This window comes from Puma concolor, chromosome A1 (genome assembly GCF_028749965.1).
Source record: "Puma concolor isolate L17-30 chromosome A1, mPumCon1.1.hap2, whole genome shotgun sequence".
Lineage (NCBI taxonomy): Eukaryota > Metazoa > Chordata > Mammalia > Carnivora > Felidae > Puma > Puma concolor.
Genome location: NC_141667.1, coordinates 81,560,212 through 81,579,962, shown reverse-complemented (window position 1 = coordinate 81,579,962; position 19,751 = coordinate 81,560,212). Strand labels below are relative to the sequence as shown.

Here is a 19,751-nt window from a genome sequence, read left to right as displayed (position 1 = left end):
TTTTATGACTGCCTATGTCACGACTCAGGGGTTAGAGTGGAGCCATTCTTAAGGTTTCAAGGTGCTTAGCCATAAGCAAGGATAAATAAAATACTCGGGCTATTGAACTGTCCAGTTCTGCAACAACTGTTTTCAATTGGTGGTATCAGCTGTTTTCCTTTCTATTAAGTAGCGTTAGCAGCCACTGATAATGAAAGCCAGAGCCCACCAGAAATAGACCAGAGGAAATTTCCTGACTCACTTGCATAGCAACAATTCATCAGCATGGAAGATGTATGAAGTGTGACTTCAGATTAATGCGAGTGATTAGACTTATCCACATGACAGAACTCTTACATATAAATGAGCACTGGCCCCTTCAGGCGAGTCCTCAGAGAACTTGTATGCTTATATTCCAGTGATGTGATTGGTCTGGAAACACTTTTGGACTTCCCTTCAGGGGAGAATGTTCTTTTGAACATCCTTAATGGTGACAAAATTTGTCCTTTGAGGGTGGATTTGATTTTTGGAAATGGTACAATGTATTCATAGTGGACATCTGTTGTTTTCATCTACCCAGAATCCTCTTACCCAATTACAGGTTGAAGAGACTGCATTTGTTCTATTTTTCACTCTGCCTCTGAAGGCTCTCAAGGAGAAATATTTTTAAAATGTCTTAGGAGGTGCACTTCGGTGGCTTAGTTGGTTAAGCCTCTGACTCTTGGTTTCAGCTGAGGTCATGATCTCGTGGTTTGTGAGTGTAAGCCCTGCCTGGGACTCCACGCTGACAGCGCAGAGCCTGCTTAGGATTCTCTTTCTCCCTCTCTCTCTGCCCTCCCCTACTCATCCTCTCTGTCTCTCTTGAAATAAATAAATACATTAAAAAAAAAAATAAAAAATAAATATAATGTCTTGGGAAATGTCCATCTCTCCTCATTTTGGTGACTGCACCCATATCCACCTCAGGTGACTCCTCCCCCTCCTTCACTAGATCTAAGTTGTTCAGATGGGATGACTTAACCACTAGTTCTATGGGGACAGACATGTGATTCAGGCCTGGCACAGTGATTGAACTGAAACACCACAATAGCGCTCAGTTCTGGGATTTGGGTTTGAACTGCTGGGAAGAGAATTTCTTCCGCTGCTATGAGGGAAGCATGACACTACTAGTCACCATCTTGCCACTCCAGGGGACAGCAGGCCTAATAATGAGGCTGACACAAAAGAAAGCCGATTTGAGAATTGAGCAATGATACACATGTGCACACTTATGTACATATCTATATCATGAGAGAGACCAAGTCCCAGTTTGTGCTCCTGGACCCAGATGTACTTGCAACAAAAACTATCCTGGGACTCTTGTGTCATAAGCCAATAAACTCTCCTTTTGCCTAGTGGTTTCTATTTGGATTTCTACCTTACAATCAAGTGAGTCCTGACTAGTCTAGTAGAAGAGAGAAAGACTGGTGAATGAATTAACTCATCATCAAGGAGTAAGGAAGGCACCAACACACTGTTAACAAATTTCTACTCAAGAGACATTCATTGAGCACCTGCTAAGTAGTTGATCTAAATAGTCCAGTTGCTAAAATAAACTAGTCAGTTCAGGATGGCAAGAAGCTTTCAGCCAACAAAAGAAACTGCTTTTCTTCCTTTGCTTGCATGGATTCACAGGACCATTTCCAAAGAGGAGTTCATGACAGGAATGTCTTTGCCAAAGACAGCATTCTTGAGGATTGTTAGAGAAGGTAACCAATTTTTTTTATTTTTTTAAATTTTTTTTTTTCAACGTTTATTTATTTTTGGGACAGAGAGAGACAGAGCATGAACGGGGGAGGGGCAGAGAGAGAGGGAGACACAGAATAGGAAACAGGCTCCAGGCTCTGAGCCATCAGCCCAGAGCCTGACGCGGGGCTCGAACTCACGGACCGCGAGATCGTGACCTGGCTGAAGTCGGACGCTTAACCGACTGCGCCACCCAGGCGCCCCGGTAACCAATTTTTTAAGAAGACAACAGTCATTTGAGATTATGAATTCTGTCTTTTTAAAAATAGAGTTCTATTTTCCCTCTGTGGTCATACCTCCTGTGGAAGGTGAGAACACAGCCCAGCAAGGGCAGGATGATCAGCATAGGATACATAAACTTATTTCAGAGCTGGGAGGACTCCTGGCCACATTGGAGGGGGAAGGGGAGTGAGTGGGGAAAGGTGATCTCTGTCCCAAGTTCTAAATCTACTTTTCTCAGCAGCATGTTTATCATTTGAAGGGGCTCTTTCTGATGTCAGTTTTTTTGGGTCTATGCTGAGGATAAAAAAATCCAGAATAATAGAGTGTGATTTTGCTCTGAATGGTTTCCTTGGTTGCAAGGTATGTGATCCACTCAGATAAAGAATAAGAAAATTTATTGCAGGGCATTTGAGACACAGCTCTTGCCATCCTTTCATGGGCTTCCTGTGTTCATCTTCTCCTTGCCTCTCCGCCTCTCCCTGCATCTGTTCTCTGCACCAACCAGCATCTCCTCTTTCTACTGACCAGTTTCCTCTACTGACTCATGGTTCCTTCTCCTCCTCACTTCAGCTTGCACAAACCATCACTTTCATGAACATGACTCTTCCAACTTCACCTCCCAACTCAAACTGGCAAATTCTTTTCATGTTTCTTAGTTCACATTCCTGAGAGGACAGACTGATCAGTCCATTTTGGAGTTTTGAGCCAGATTACTCAGAATCACTGGCTAGTTATGGGGCAGCTGTGATCAGGATGGGGCAGTGTCATGTGGAACCTAATGAGAACACCAAAACGCAGGAAATCTAGGAGTATGGGGGAATGGGACAGGTTCCATGGCTAGCCTGTCCAAAGCCTGTCCTGCTTTGTGTGTCTATGTTTTTCCCCACGAGCCCTGGTGAAAAGTCTGCAGAGAAGCTTAGTAACTGACATTTTTAGGTCACAAAAATGTTCCTGTTTCTAGTGATAACACCTCTTAGAAATTTTCAAAGAGTTGTAAGAGGGCAGTAAAAAGTCACCTCTCTACTTCAGTAAGTCAGCAAGTAGAAGAAACCATGATCATAAGAAGCAGCATGTGATGGCAGTGGGTGGTGTATTGGCAAGGTAATCTATGGAGGAGCAAGGAGAAAATAAAGAGCCGGGAGAACAAATTTTGGGATGAGAAATATGCCTCGGGAGGTTTTCAATACTGTGACCTAGCCTCAGCTGTCCTTGTTCCACCCTCCCCTGCCCTCTTACAACCTGGAGAGGTATTAGGTCCAGAGATCAATATTTGGGGTACCCTACTGCTTATGTAGGCTAGTCTGGGAAACTTGCCACCATATTTGACATTGCTCCTATAGAAAAATGCGCCTTCAGGGTTGAACAATTGACTTACAAACGTATTTGTGGAACATAATTGCTGCTAAAATGGGAACTGCTAAAAATAGATTGCAATCTGGGATTTTCACTCCTAAACCTCTAGAGACTCAACAGCTTTCAAGAAGAAGCTTCTGCTTGCCTTTCCCACAGCCTACTTTGCTCCAAGGAACAAAGGGCTACCAGAGTTTAGTCAGGTTTAAAGAAGTGGCTTTAACTGTGAGCTAAAAGAGATTTCCACAGTTTCTAGTAAAGGGATTAAAAGTAATTCCAAATGTTAAGGCCAAAGTGATAAAAGAGTGGGAGCTGCTCTTTTGGTAGGAAAAGGCAGCCATATCTCTGTGCCCCTTCTGTTTTTCTCCAGCTTCCTTCCAGAAAGGATAGAGATAACCTTCCCTTCTCTTCTTTATTCCTTTCTGCACTCTACCCCAAGAGGCTAGTTATGTCAGAAGGGGCAGGGCTGTTCTGCCTACTAAAAATGTGTTAGGTAGCTTTAGGCCAAAAGAGCTCAAATTTAAGTGTGATCAGAAACATCTGGTGAAGTGGTAAATAACCCAGACCTTCTCCTGTAATTTGGTCAGCAGGTCTGGGGTGTGGCCCAGCAACTTGAACTTTTAAATGAGTACCCCCTGATGATTCTGGTGTAGATATTTTACATACCATATTTGAGAAAGAAAGCCTGGACCCTGGGGCAGAACGTGGATGTATTGCTAAGATACAATGTGTGTGTGTGTGTGTGTGTGTGTGTGTGTGTGTGTGTGTACACGCATGCGCGTGGATATGCAGGTGCTTGCCCCTCTTTAGTTCTGGGCTCCAGGAGATCCTCTTGCTCAAGCTGAAGGTTTTGGTTCTACCTAGCTCAAAAGAACTCAACATTTGAATTGGGGCCTAGGCCAAATGGAATAATAGCTTCCACTAGTTAGGTCATAGACCTCTGAGCCAGACCTTGCTGGATAGAGCAGTCATTCTCAAACCTTGCTGCACATTGAAACAACCTGGGGAGCTTTAAAAAATACTGATGCCTGGGCCCCACTTCCAGAGAGTTTGATTTCATTGGTCAGGGTATAATCTGGACATTTTGGAATTTTTAAAGGTCCTTGGGTATTTCTAATGTGCAGCCAGAGTTGAGAACCACTGTGGTAGAAAAAATGATTTTCTTTTTCCTAGGACCCTGGCTGAAATATTCACTCTTTTACACCATAGACACCATAGAAGAAAACTTGATACTTGCATTTCTGCAAGGCAGAACAAAAAAGTATCAATGATATAGAAGTGATAATATCTTGAATAATGTTTACTTTTAAATACAGTCAAGGATAATGAAAATATTCTTAGTCTGGCTTCTTTTGTCCATGGCAAGAAAGAAAGACATGGCATGATATAACTCAGAATTCTCTAAAGTATCTTAGAGACGAAGTCAACTATGATAATACTGTTGTCTTCAAAAGCTTCCCCGAAAGAAACAGGGAAGTGTAAATCTTTATGCTTTCTTTCTCTTTTTCCTGAGACATAGATGATTAGATTCATAGTTGATTATGGTATAGCATTTCAGGACTATCTGTGATTTTATTCTCCTTTTCTAGAGGTAAGTGAATAAATTAAATGGAAAACGTATCAGTGGACTACAGCTTTTGAACAAATGGACAAATTCTGATCATTAGAGGAATAATGTCTTTTTTAGATTGACAATATTCTAATAGGTTCACACACTTAGTGACTAGTTTGTTTTAAGATGTTTTTTCATAGCAATTTGGTATATTTGGACTTTGTGAAGATTAAACCATTCTTGTCAAAATGCAGTACAATTCTGTATTTAAGGATGATAACATTTATCTTAGAAGTAGGCTACACAGGGCTGGTCTGAGCTAGTTTGGATCCATGCTGAAAAGTTTGAGACTATAAGTCTGTACTCAAGATTCTAAATTGGAGGTCCTTAGACAGAGCAATCCATGGACATTGGGGAGGTTCACAAACTCTCTGAAACTGCATAAATTTGAAGGTATATGCTTCACTCTATTTTCCTAGGAGAAGGTCCATAGCTTTCATCAGATTCTCAAAGGCATTATAACCACAAAAGTTTAGGACCCAGAACTCCATATATTTAAAATAGAGAATCTTCCACTTTAATCCCCTTCAACACAGTGTATCACTGAGAACAAGATACAGAAGAAGAAGAAGAAGAAGAAGAATCTACTTTGCTTTTCAACATGGCTCTTCTTAGGTCTGGAATTATAAATGTTTAAGTGATGTACTGGCAGCCCTTATGTCTTAGCTAAAATTGATTTGCTATAAATGAGCATTAAAAGGCTCCAGCAATGGCAGAGATTCTGAATTTTGTTTCTTTTGCTATAGGTTCCATACCATTCCAGGAAGAGTGGGCAGTTCTGACCAGCTGGGAAAACTGCCATTGGCCAAGGGCAATGCTTTTAGTTCACGTAATAGGTACAGTTTTCTAATTATAGAGCAAAGAATAAATTTTAACATTTTCCTTGCTGATTCCCCTTCCTGGATCTAATTAGATGGTGTCAGCTTTAGGTGGTCATGGTCAAAAGCTGCAAATGCAGCAAAGATGGACCTACCTATAATCACACCTAACATGGGAAATTATGGTTTTATGAAATGATAGAGTAATGACTTTATGAAAAAATTGCTTTTAACAGAAAGTTTCCTTAATGTTAAAATTTATTCAACTTGCAAATATTAATTCGAATTCCTTTTTAGGATTGTAAGGGAATATTGTTTTAGTTTTATTCTAGGTGACATTTAGCCTCATTTTGGGGAGAAATGTGACATTTGTTAACACAATATTTTTAAATTAAATTTATCTAATATTTATAGTATTACCTTTCACGACAGAGTAAGGCAGTAGGTAAGAAGCTAAATTTTCCCCTGGTGTGAGAAATATGATATCTGAAATTAATTTTTTTATTTTAAAGGCTAATTCCAAAATACATGATCCATATATATAGTTTTCATGGGGACTTAAGGAGTGATAATTACATCTGCACATATTTATATATGAAGTTAAGCTATCATGCTTTTGTAAACTTTAATGTAAATATAATGGTTTTAGCCTTCAGGAACGTTAGTTTGCATTCACTTAAACATGAAGAAAAAGAAATCTTATTTAACATTGAAAAAACTGTATCCTTTATTTTGAATTATTGGACTAAATGCAAGATAATCCTTTTTGTGTTATAAAGTTGGAAATTCCTACAAATGTCTAAAATTCACACTGCTGCCATTCTTAAATTTGAGTGACCAGAAACCATCTAAAAATTGGTCTGTATTTGCTTTTGGTTTTCTAATCAGTTAATTGACCCAAGCCATTTTCAAAGAGAGATGACAATGTCTAATTAAAACTTGGAAATGACACTACATTTGAACTACTCCTGGCTTATGTTCTTGAACAACAATAAAGACAGTTAAATACTCCTTCTCTCTAATGCACGAGAAACTAATCAAATGCAAGCACTGTTAAAAGCTAATGATTTTTCAAAATCCAGTGACTGTCTCCATGATACATAGATGACTGTGGTGGCAAAAATAAAAACAAATCAATCTGAGTTATCTATTTGCAAGTTAAAAATGAACATCACTGTTTGCAGGACTCATTAAAATTAGATACTAATTCTTCTTGAGGAATAGGAGTACTATTCTAGGTGAAATTTATCCCCATACCGAAGAGTGTGGATTTTTTAAAAATTATTATAACTGGCATTTTAAGCCAAGTTAAATTTATCACGTATTTTCACTATTACCACTTTAGATCTTTGATAGTGGGATGTCCAGATAAAATTGCCACTGGAATTTTGGATTTTACCTAGTAGAGTAGAAGTGTCTCTTAGTTATAAAGCTTAGGAAGAAATTCTGACCCATGTGTATTTTCTATGTTGTTTATTTAATCCCAACTATTTTTAAAAATTGCTCTCATGCTACTTTCCCCAGTCCCAGCTGGTGTTCTTTTGGGGGATGCTACACTGGCCCATTGTTTAAAACAACATACATAATCTAGGAAGGCACATGTCAACAGGGCTTTAGGTTAGAGCCAAACCTGGGAAATGTTTTTCAAACAATTCTGTCTCCATCCTTTCAGTAAGAGGAGGAACTCTTGAAAGTGTGATGGGAAAATTGTTGGGACCTGTAAGGATCCTATTACTCTGAGAGTCTATGAATGGAATGGGTGGGAAGAATTAGTACAGCCTTCAGGTGGTAGCTGTAGGTGGTAAAGCCTCCAACAACTTCCTTCACTGAGCTTCCTAATGTTAGAGTCCAGCCTCTGCCAACCTCAGGCCAGCTGGAACCTGGCCTTGCTAGTGGTAGCCACAAAGAGCCGTTAGGCTCAGCTGATCATCACTGGGTGAGGAGGTGTCAGGATCGCTGTAGATCTGAGTCAGGGCTAAACTCAGGATTTCTTTCTTTTCTTTGTAAAACCGCAGTTCTTGTCCTGCTTTCCTGGCTTCCTCCAACTCCCTCAGGGCCATCCGTAGCTCTTGAGAGAGAATTCCTGGAGATTCCTTCTCTTTCATGATCCAGTCCAGGGCCATGTGGCTGCGCATCTTTTCATCTAGGGAATACTGGGAATAGTAGGAGATGACTTCCTGGAAGCCAAGAGACAAAGTCCAGAGTGTCAGTGAAGAGCAACAAAGGCACCTGTGTTCATGGCTTTCCAACACCTCATTTCCTTTGTCCCTGCCACCCCCCACATCCACATTCATAGAGGTTTTACCAATAACTGAACCTCTCTGATGTTTACACACGGAAACCAAATCCCATGATATGCTTCTTAAAGCAAATGAAGGGCCAAGCTGGTCAAGCAAAGCAGGGTCACTTCAGGCTAAGTCAAAACACTACCACCAAGAAGGACTCAATAATGTTCACAACAGAGCTCTGACGTTGCTAGAAAATGTCTTCCTTAGAAAATGCATTCCTTCACACATGGATATTACCTCATTTATTCCTTGAACTCTTCTGCCCAGGATTTTCTCCTTCAGCAAGATGGAGAGATGGAAACAGTTATATGGAAAGATTAGGGTATAATTGGGTTTGGTCTCACCCCCTGCAGAAAGCAGGAGGCTTTGAATGAGGACAAGACTTAGAAACCAGGAGAGCCCACTTCCTAACAAGAGTCAATTTGTTAGCTTAAGGAAGATAGATGACAGTCCAAATGGCTCACAGCAACTACAAATAGAACTATAAAAGTGTATTGTGGAACATAGGCATTATCATTATTGATACAATGGTAACTTCATGTACAGTATTTCTTCTGCAAATAATTAAAAATTGGCCACTACCTGTCAATTTTCATGTGAAAAAAATTGCCAATACATTGTAACATAATGTATGGGTTTGATGGATACACTTTAAGAAGATCTTATAGAGGGGATGCTTTGCTTATTTTTATTTTCAAGAACATATGGTATTTATTTATGACCTTAACAAATTAAAAACAACCATGGAAAAGTGTTTATAACTAACCCAGTGAGTTTCAAAGGCCTTTTATAAAATCAAAGGAAAAGAAAAAAAATAGCCAAAACCATTGTCAGCTACTTATTTCTTTTCCATCTTTGACATTTTGAAAGCCAGACTTTCTAACCAAAGAACAACTAAAAACTCCTGGGGCTGCAGTGCATGGAAAACTCTTATATCCACCCACATCTAGCTGACTAGTAAAGGCTTTATTCCTCATACAAATTCCTGTTAGCAAATTCTCAAAAATAAATGGCCATCTTTCAAAGTCCAATGGTGCATAAAGAAAGCAAAGAAAGCATAAATATTGGAAGATAGCAGGTGAAAGCTGTTCAATACACAGGACAGGGTTTGCCTTTGCCATTAAAAAAAGGGGGGAAGGGTGCTTCTCATAGGTAACAAAGAAATAGTGAGACCCCATTTCTGAAAAACAAGGAAGAAACTTCCAAACCAAAAAATTGAGGTGACTGAATGCCAGCTTGCCCAGCTTTATAATCATTTCTGTTGCCCTTTGGGGACTTTTAGTGGATAACTTTACCATTCTTCAGTGAAGCAGTTCAGAAAGAGTACATTCTCAAATTTCTTTCTGCATTCGAGAACAGAAGAGGGCACAAATTCTTTTTTAATATATATAATCTATTGCCAAGTTGGCTAACATACAGTGTATACAGTGTGCTCTTCGTTTTGGGGGTAGATTCCGGTGAAGGCACAAATTCTAAGGTTGGGCAGGTGTGTAGAGTAGATTTAGCACTTGACTTAGAAATCAAGTCTGGCTTAATGATCCCTCCATTCTGGCATTTAGTACAGGTAGCTAAATGAATCCCATGTCCAGGCAATATTCTCCTTAGCATGCCTAGTTGGTCAGTCCCTGACTCAAATAGACTGCTTTATATATTTTTTTTTCCTGTATCTTCTGCTCTTAATACATAAAGTACCAAATTTAAACAGAGAAAAATCCAAATAAAGGAAATCTAGGAAGATGACAAGCCATCTGCTCAGTCTCTATGACATAAACCTGTTCTTGATTGGAAAACCTCACCTGTCGGGAACACTTTGTTTCACGAAGGGCTTTTAGGCTTCCATTCCAGTGCAGTAGTTGGAAAATGGTCATCAGCTCCTACAAAACCCAAACACCTGTCATTAATCTCAAAGCAGAAATGTGAAAGAAAGTGTGAGAGATGGGTAGGGCATAACTCTGATCCCCAACTATCTCAGGAAAATAGAATACACAATATCATCAGAACATTTTGAGACTTTTCAAACACCAGAGTCTCCAAGATTCTTGAGCATTCTTCTCTCCTCTGCCGCATCCATATTTGCACAATAAAATGACTAAGTAGTTGAAAAATATCTTTCAACATTAAAAATACATATACTGTAACAACTCTACATTCAAGAAGTTATCTAAATATACCAGCATATCTCAGAATGATGTGCAGGCAAAATTATTCATTGTACTGTTTTTGAAATTGCCTGAGGCTGGGAATATGTTAAATGATCATTTTTAAGGAAATGGTTTTAAAAAGTATGAAACTTAAGGGTAGCAGAATATGCTACTCCAAAATATAAGTTTAGGACATGTCATTCCAAAACATGCCATTTTGGTATATTGATTATTTTAAGCCAGAAGCACTTGAAAAACATCAAATGCAGGGAAAGTCTTTCCCTGAACTCCCCTTATCTGCCTAAAGACAAAAGGAACTTGTTTTGATAAATCTTCTCCCGAGGAATTTTATCAACCAGGGAAGACCAACTCTTACTATAGAAAAGGAAACTGGAAGTCCACACCATACCCAAACAAACTCTGTCACAAAGTATTATACATCCTATCTATTCTACTAAGGGCCCATTCATCTTTCTTAAAAATCATTTGCTATCCCCTAAGAGGCCTATATCTCCTGCCTCCCCTTTTCCTATCAAGATGGTATTTTATCATAAATTCCAAGCCACCTCAGGAAGATACTTATTTTTCCCTGAGTATCTCTCATGTATATGTGAGGTATATATGCTAATAAACTTCTGTTTTTCTTATGTTAATCTGTCTTTGATTGCAGGGGTCTCAGCTAAGAACTCATAAGGGTAGAGGGAAAATTATTTTCCTCCCCTACAATACATTCTTGCTACTGAATACTTTCATTCACGGAGAGAGAATGAGAAGGCTCTCCAGGTTCTAGTATAAAGAGTATTTATGATGTGGTGTTAAAAGAAAAGCAAGATGCACAACACATATACTGTGTGCTGGTATTTGATTTAAAAGAATAGAAAACCCTTATAAATGTTTGCTTGTAAATGCCAGGAGAGTTCTGGCAAGATACAAAAGAACTGGGTAACATAGTTGTCTCTGGGGAGAGAACAGGAATGTCTGGGAGGATGGGGAGGGAGATCTCCCTCTGACATTCTTTGTTACCTATTGAGCTTTGAATCATGTGACAATATTACATATTAAAGAAACCATTTAAATTTTAGCCAAAAAGTAAATATAGATAACATATAATTGACAAACCACAGAAACTGTAAAATTCTCCTGTGTTTATAAATTCAGTCAAGAAAATGCATAAAAATATGGGTAATAAAGTATAATTGACCTTAAAACCAATCCACAGTCCCTATATCCAGTGGCCCAGGGCTGAGCACATCACTGAGTTTCTATCAGCATCTTTTCCCTTGATGATATGAAGGGCAAGGTAAACTGTATACACATACTGAAGATTTTATTTTCCTAATGCATCTTCCAGTGAAATTATCTGCATTTTTTTTCATTTTTGGTCAGAGAGACTACCCCCCCCCCCCCATTGTGGATTAACAGCATAAACAACACACACAATTCAATTAAGGAAATTCCTGGTCATGACACTAGTTATGAAAACTTAACTTTGAGACAGATGTCCTACCGACCATTTAAAAAAGCTGATTGTTATTGTCTTTACCTCTGCTTGCTCAGGAAGAAGCTTAAATTATGAAAATGAAGAGACCTAAGGCATTCTAAGATTTCAGACATCTTAAAATTATTGAATTTTAAAGCTATAAGATGATCAGAAGAGCAAATATCACCATTCTTATGTCTAAAATTGCCAGTAGAATGTAATTTTTTTCCCTTCTTTTCAGTTTGGGGTTTTGTCTATATTCTATTATTCAAGTAAGCACTCAAAGAGCCCATAGAGACTTCAGTAAAAGCAAAACCATGTGTTTCTATTAATTAAAATAATTCATGGATACCAGCAGAATTACTCCTCCTACCCCAAACAGAGATGCCACTATCTGCCTAGGGCTCTGGTTCCACTGCTCAGGGAAGCTGCCCCTCTTATGCCCTCTCTTTTTCACTTCTCCCTGGTCCAGATTTTCAGTCTGTCATGTCACTCTGGTAATTTGGAAAAGTGAGAGTTGGTTTGTTCTACAGCTAAATCTTATGTAATCTGCTTCTCACCCCTGTGCTTCTCAGCAAGGTAACCCCAGTGACTGAAGAGGGTAAATCTGTGCTACCTTTCTCATTGTACCTTTAAACCTACTCACTAGAGACTTGGTAGCCATAAAAATGAAAAGGATCACTTTTTATGTCCTGATAGGAAACAGTCTCTGTGATATTACAGGAGGGCCACTATTTCCAAATAAGACATCTCTTACCGTTTCATGTTTTATTTTGTATTCTAGTGTATATATCCATTTTTTAAAATAATGCATACCACCTCCACTCCTCCACTTTCCCCCCAACCCAAGTTTATAATGGTTACACTCAGTAAAACCCAGAAAGATATAGTGAGTTTCTTCTGTGACTTTCAACAGCCCTCTTGATATTGTCCTTGTGGCCCAGTTTGAGAAACAGCCTACAGGGCTCTTAATTCCACCATCCTACAATTTTTGCCTTAGTAACATATTCTCCCTCCAATGTCTTCTAAGCTCTCATTCTTATCTATACACTAACTACTGCCCCCTTTCCAGATAAACTCTTGGCATTCCACCCAGCAGTCCTCCTAAGACTTTAGCACCCACAATTCTGCCATGAACAGACATCTCTCAAAAACTTCCCCACAGAGACTTGAACTGTTTTTCACTGTGGAAGAGCCCTCCTCCTTACCCCTTATGGTTTGTCCAAATTTCTATTCCATCCCCAAGGAGTTTTTGCTGCAGCAGTAACACAACTGCCTCTTTCTCAGTGCTGTTTTTGTTCCTAAAATCCCACAGGGAAGATGACCTTCTTTCTGCCTTCTTACATTACATCCCAATCTAGTCATTGCCTTCCTTTGTAGAGATGCTAATCTTATGATCACTATGTAAAGTATATTGAAATATTTCCACATTCTTCCTGTCCTACTTCTTTATTTTCCTTCATAAGACCACCTTTACTATCCTCAAATCTTCCCGAAGCTGTTTGAGCCCTTCTCTTAACCCCAGGAAATCCTTGTATGCCTCTCGTTGATTCCATCAGAAATCCCTGCATTATTGCAGACTGGCAAGGAGAGCAAGGAGAGGGCTGCTGTGGGGCCTCTGTAAGGATTCTCTTCCTAGGTCATCATAATCCCCTGCTGCCTGGTTTTCATGGTTTTGTTTTCTACCTGTCAAAGCCTTATCACTTTAATTTTTTTTTTTTTTTAATGTTTATTACTGAGAGACAGAGAGACACAGAGCGCAAGCAGGGGAGGGGTAGAGAGAGTGGGAGACACAGAATCTGAAGCAGGCTCCAGGCTCTGAGCTGTCAGCACAGAGCCTGATGCAGGGCTCGAACTCACAAACCGTGAGATCATGACCTGAGCCGAAGTCGGTTGCCCAACCAACTGAGCCACCCAGGTGCCCCAAAACCTTATCACTTTAAAGGAAATAAGTTTGGTGAGCTATCTGACCTGTTCCTTATTCATGTCTTTGTGCCATGCTTCTTGTTATGTGGCTGACCTAGAAGCCTGGGGAGTCTGGGTAGGCTGACAGGTAACCAAGAAGCTGGCCTATAAGTTGGGTTGGGACTAGGGTGATATTTGTTTGTTATGAATTTTCACACATTCATTTTGAGTTTTTAAAATATTGCATTATAGGGGTGTCTGGGTGGCACAGTATAGTGGTGTCTGGGTGGCACAGTCACTTGAGTAGAATTCTTGGTTTTGGCTCAGGTCATGATCTCAGGGTTGTGGGATCAAGCCTCACATTGAGCTCCATGCTGAGCGTGGAGCCTGCTTAAGATTCTCTGCCTCCCTCTGCCCCTCTCCCTTGATTGCACTCTCTTTCTCTAAAAAAAATAATAAGAATAAAATAAAATAGTGCATTATAATATTGTCTTTATCATTGAATTTTTTGAAACTCCTTTAAATTTTGTGCCTGAGGTAAATGCTTAATTCTCCCTTTCTAGTCATCCCTTCTGGTGAGTCTGTCTCAGGGACAAGGCCAGCTTCATGAACTTGTGATCTGTGCAGTCACACAGGACCCCAAGCTTGATTTAAGTCTCCACCGACTTGAAATTCTTAGCAATTTTTTTTTTAAAAGGCCCTGCATTTTTATCTTGTATGGGCCCCAAGAATTATGTAGCCAGTCCTGATCAGTAAAATAAATTTGATATCAAATGGAGAATTGAACCCTTTGTTTTCTTCATCTTTAGGAAAAAGTGCAAATTGCAGCTTTCATTCTTCAGTTTTCCTGGTTCAATTTGTCATTCATTTAGTTTAAACCACCACCAGCTGGGCTCTGTCCTCAGTGCTTCCTGGTGTTGCCTCCTACTAGGAACAATGTTTGCCCTTTCAGCTACTTTGTGGGGAGAAAATGCATGCTGCTTCTCTCTAGAACTCTGTCTGGGAGACTCTCTTGGTTCTGTGATTCATCAGAAATAAGAAAAACAAACACTGTAAATGGAGAACTTGAAAAACAGGTGGGCACCATCTCCCCACCCAAGAGAATGGATTTAAGAGGAAATTTGTTTATGGGATGAGGTTTTAAAAGGCGACCTGGAGAATTTAGCAAAGATGTAAATAAACAAGTCGTCCTTGGACTGCATTAGGCTTCAGAGTAAATATATTAACCAGCTTCAGTCAAAGTCTGCCTCAAATCTGACCTTGACAAGACCCAGTGGCTAGTGCTGTCGCCATCCCTCCCCCCAAACACCAGGCAATTTTCTGTATGGGAAGGCTACCCAGCTTCCCTCCCACGAAGTGAACGTAAGCAGAAGCCTATCACGTTTCCTCTGAGTGCTGCCTCCTTGACAGCCCCCCTGGAAAGCCTGCAGGCAGTCAGGAGACACCCTCCTTGTTTTTATATGGTATAGTCATCCGTAGCTAGATACAGACATACGTCTATTACCCACCAGGGGTACTGAATTGCTGTGTCGGCTACAAACAGCCCAGGTCTGTGGTCAATTCCCATTATGTGAAGAAACAAGCTGATGCATTTAACCCAGGCCACCAAGGAATGTGCTGGGACCCAGCAGGCAACCTAGAACTGGCGGAAGGAAAAGAGATGTGTTCCACAGCCGTCCTCCTGGGTTGCCAGCATCCCTACTGGGGGAGTGAGTTTGGATTTTTCCTGCCCTCACATCCTCTTCCTTTGTCCCCCATCCTGTCCCCAGCCTCTGTTCTGAGAATTTATGAACCATTTCCACAGTTTGATTCAAGTTATTATTTCACATACTTAAATACCTTACTACATAGACCACACAGAAAACATACAGCCCATTGCAAGGTAATTAAAGTATTACTAAAAGGTGGTTGAGTACAGCCTTTCATAGTATTTGGACAAAATTTTAAGAATTTTTAAAAATCCTGCCTCCCTCATCTTTGCCAGATTAATAACCTAATTACATTCAAAAATCATTCTTAGTTTTCTGAAAACAGCTACTAAATCACATACAAGCTACTATGTACTAGAGCAGGCAGCATTCATTTTATAGTAAAAGAAGTACAATTTTCTTTGGTTGGGGTTGAGAGGGGAGAAATTAAAATAAATGAGGTTCTTCCTTGGGGAAATTACTGTACTAGATGCTGTATAAATGTCACATTATGTGCATTCCACAAAAATCCTACACAATGGGCATTATGATTCCTATTTTATAGATGAGAAAATTGAGTCTCAGAATACTGAAGTGCCCAGGTGGGAAGTGGTAGGGCAGGTGTCACACAGTCTATCCAATTTTGACAAATTGGTGTTCTTTCTCTTGTGTTACCCTCTTCCCTTTCATTTTTTTCTCTTTGACTTTAGATTATTTATGGGGGAAAAGTATGGACCCTTTACAGTTCCACCCTTTTATCCTACAGCAAGAGCCCTGAAATATTTAGTGCAGGGAGGTATCTTTTCCTCATTTGAAACCTTTAGGTTAGATAAAGTTGCCAAGGGAATCCATCTGGTAGCCTTTCAGGTGAAGCAGTCTTTCTTCAGAAGTATATATAATAACAGTTGTCAATATTCATTGAGTATTTAAAAAAAAATTTTTTTTAACATTTATTTATTTTTGAGAGAGAGAGACAGAGCATGAACGGGGGAGGGTCAGAGAGAGGGAGACACAGAATCCGAAACAGGTTCCAGACTCCGAGCTGTCAGCACAGAGCCCGACGCGGGGCTCAAACTCACGGACCGCGAGATCATGACCTGAGCCGAAGTCGGCTGCTCAACCGACTGAGCCACCCAGGCACCCCAGTATTCATTATTTACCATATGCTAGGAACTGTTCTGGACTCTTTCTATATTGTCCCATCTAATGCTCACCATGGCACTGTGAGGTAGTGCCAGTACTAATAGTCTCCCTAATTTACATACAATGAGGAAACAGATGTAGAGGTGAGAAGCAGAGCCAAGCTAAATTGGGCCAGCCCACTTCAGAGTCTGGGCTCAGAATCACTGAGCTGATGCATGCCCCTGTCTATCCCAGAGGGTATGCTTTAGGGATACCCAGTCTCTTCAAAACCAAGACAATCAGCCTCAAAGGCCAGTGAGACCACTGCCACTTAAAAAGAAAACCGGATGGTGCCTGAGTGGCTCATTTGGTTAAGCGTCTGACTTCAGTCCAGGTCATGATCTCACAGTTAGTGGGTTCAAGCCCCACATCAGGCTCTGTGCTGACAGTGCAGAGCTGGCTTCAGATCCTCTGCCTCTCTCTCTGCCCCTCCCCGACTCATAAATACTTACTCTCTCTCTCTCTCAAAAATAAATAAACATTAAAAAAAAAAAAAAAAACTGGGTGACTAAATGAAGAGAGGGTAATTTTGAGAACAAAACAAATGCCTAATGAAGGAAAATACTGATTCTTAAAAATGGGCAGGAGGGACGTATCCACCTACAAAGTGGCTATGGCATTGCAGTCCAGAAAATAGTTTGAAAGGTATTTGAAAGCTGGTGGCTTCAGAGCTCAACTGTAAGACCACTGTAAACTACACCATAATGAACATTTGGGTCCATAAAACATTGTATCTTTGATTGCTTCTCGGAATCTAACAACAGAAATACTGGAGGTATAGTCTCTTCATTATAACATTGTGTATTGATTCCTATTAGCATTGCATAAATATGGATATTCAATATCCAAGTTTAGTTTTTTTAGAGGGCACACATTTCATGCCCAATCACTGCTGAATTTTCATCTGCCCAGTCCAATAAAAGATAACAGTTGGGACTGTGAGCTCAGAAATTAGACTGCATGGGTCTGAACCCTTGCTCTGCAATTGACTAAATATGGCACATTTCCTTTCCTGATGACATGGGGATAATAAATACTCATATGTTTATTGTGAGTGTTAAATTATGCTATTTGTTAAATGCTCAGCACAGTGAGCACAGTGTCAGACAAAGTAAGCATCCAATAAGTGTCAATGAGTATTATTCTTATTGTTATTGATTTGCAAATAATAAGTAATATAGTTCTTCAGCTCTATTATTGCTTGTCAGCAGTGGATGAAACAGAGTTACAGCTTGATAAATGTTTTGATTTAGTTAACAATGGGTGGTGGCAGATCTTGTTTAGTGGAAATGCCAGAAGTGAGGGGGGCATTGTTTAATGTACACTGTAGGCAACTTCATCTATGACTTCTGAAAATTAAGAACCAAATGGTCAAAACCAACACTTCAAAGTGTTCAGTTTGGCTTAAAAGGAACTTTGTACTGAAAAGCTGGTGAAATGTTACAAGGTCTTCAAGTGGTGGTGTTCCCCAGCTGTTCCTTAGACTTAAGCCTTTTACTTCCCTTTAAGAAAGCAAAGACTCTGCTTTGTTTGCTTGTTTGTTTTAGTCTACTGAGGTGTGGCTATAATGGAGCTACCATGCTGGATTCTAAGAGGGTTAGGTTAAAAGGCCCAAAACAAAAAAAAAGACTAGACTATTGGGAAAGGAGATGTTAATGATAAGAGTGGCATTCTCACAAGTTTCTGGATTGTGTAGCAAAATTAAACATATAGCAGGAAGTCAGATACCTGAAATTCCAGCATGGTCTTCCCCATGTTTGACTCTAACATGTAGTGGTAGGCTCCAATGCTGGTGCTGGGGTCGTCTGCATCATCCAAAGTGCCCTTGGAAGGAAAGCAGAGAAGGAAAATATTATGGATTTTCCCTCCTCTTCTTTTGGTGTTCACGAATTAATGCCATGGCCCTACAGTGAAATTTCTATTTTCCTGACCTTTCAGGTGTGCATTCTACAACCAAGTGTCCAGTTGATTTGGGATAAAATTCTTAATCTCATCATGACTCAGAGTAAAGAGGAGGATTTTGTAATCAATTTGAATCTAGATTTTGATTAGAATGTTAACTAATTATATACTTGCTAAAAGAATAATTTTCCCAAAGTAGAAATTCCTGTATCTTGCGCAAGGACTTTGCTGTTGATGGTGGTAATGTTTGAGTGGTTGCCCTCTGAGGCTGCCTTCATCTGTTATTTGAAACATTGAAATGCTGACCCTGTTCTGATTTGATGGCAACCAGGCAAGATTATATAACTGAGAGGGAAATAATTCTCTGGTTGTATGGACCATTCATATTTTACTGCCATGATTCTTAATGGGAGTTCTTATAATACGTTGGTGTTTGACCTGGAGACATGGATCTTGGTGTATATTTTTTCACTTCTGGACTGCTTAATCTTTAGGAAACAAGGTGGGTGGGTGACGAGTAGAACTGAAATTTCCCTTCAATTTAGTTAGGGGTAGTAACAATAAAAAAAACTAACACAAGCTGTGGGCTGGCATTGGGGCCTGCCCTTTAGTATCCCAGGGCCTTGGATTTCTGGGAAAGTGGGCAATGCCTTTGTGAGACTGAACAAACAACTGCCAGCATCAGATACTAGCAAATTTATAGCTTTTGAATGCAATAACATTAACATGCTGCTGCTGAAATATTTATGTTGGCTTTTTAAATATCCCAGAGGAAATCCATCCAGAGCCTGCAAACCTTATATATTCTCTTTCCTGAGAAATTTCCATGAAAAAAATGATAAATTACATTTACACTGAGGGCCCCTCCCTGCTCCTGAGTAAATTCCACACATATAAATCAGGCATCATTTTCCTAACTCTCTTCCTCAAAGGCACTTAAAATTTACAGGGCAAGAAAATAAAGGCTTCCTTTCATCCTGACAGCAGATACAGAACAGAGCCCCCTGATGTCTTCCTGCCAGGTCTCTGTCCCTTACCCCTTCTCTTATCTCTCTTGGGGGTGACAAGAGCATTTATGAGGGGAAAAGGAACAAAAGGGTCACTGCTAGGGCGATAATGTGTCCTTCATTTTCAGCAGCTTCTCCAAAATGACAGAACCTTTATAACCAGATTAAGGTAATCAGAGAATGTAAATCTCAGATGGGGTTTATCCATGCTAATGGGAAAATCAGGAGGTGGCTAATTCCCTCAGTAATGCCAAGTTCCTGTTTTTGGAGGACACACACAGAGACACCTGCCACAGTAAGAAACCAAGGCTTCATCCATTGTAGTTTGCAGGTAACAAGTATCAGAAGCTTCACATAATACAAGGGGCAAATCATCTACTCCTGGATTTCTA

The 19,751-nt window shown here is 39.9% G+C and overlaps 1 protein-coding gene across 4 annotated transcripts in view; it reads right to left on the bottom strand.

The window, feature by feature from the left end:
- Positions 1 to 4,999: 4,999 nt before the first annotated feature.
- The window catches only part of LIX1 (limb and CNS expressed 1), a 58,894-nt gene continuing 44,142 nt past the window's right edge, over positions 5,000 to 19,751 (bottom strand). For all 4 annotated transcript variants that reach the window (XM_086692687.1, XM_086692750.1, XM_086692802.1 and 1 more), the window contains 3 exons: positions 18,179 to 18,274; positions 9,851 to 9,928; positions 5,000 to 7,943 (listed from right to left, as the gene is read on the bottom strand). In XM_086692687.1, the coding sequence (XP_086548813.1) occupies positions 7,656 to 7,943; positions 9,851 to 9,928; positions 18,179 to 18,274 (462 nt within the window). In that variant the 3' untranslated portion in view covers positions 5,000 to 7,655. The remainder of the gene's footprint in view (positions 7,944 to 9,850; positions 9,929 to 18,178; positions 18,275 to 19,751) is intronic.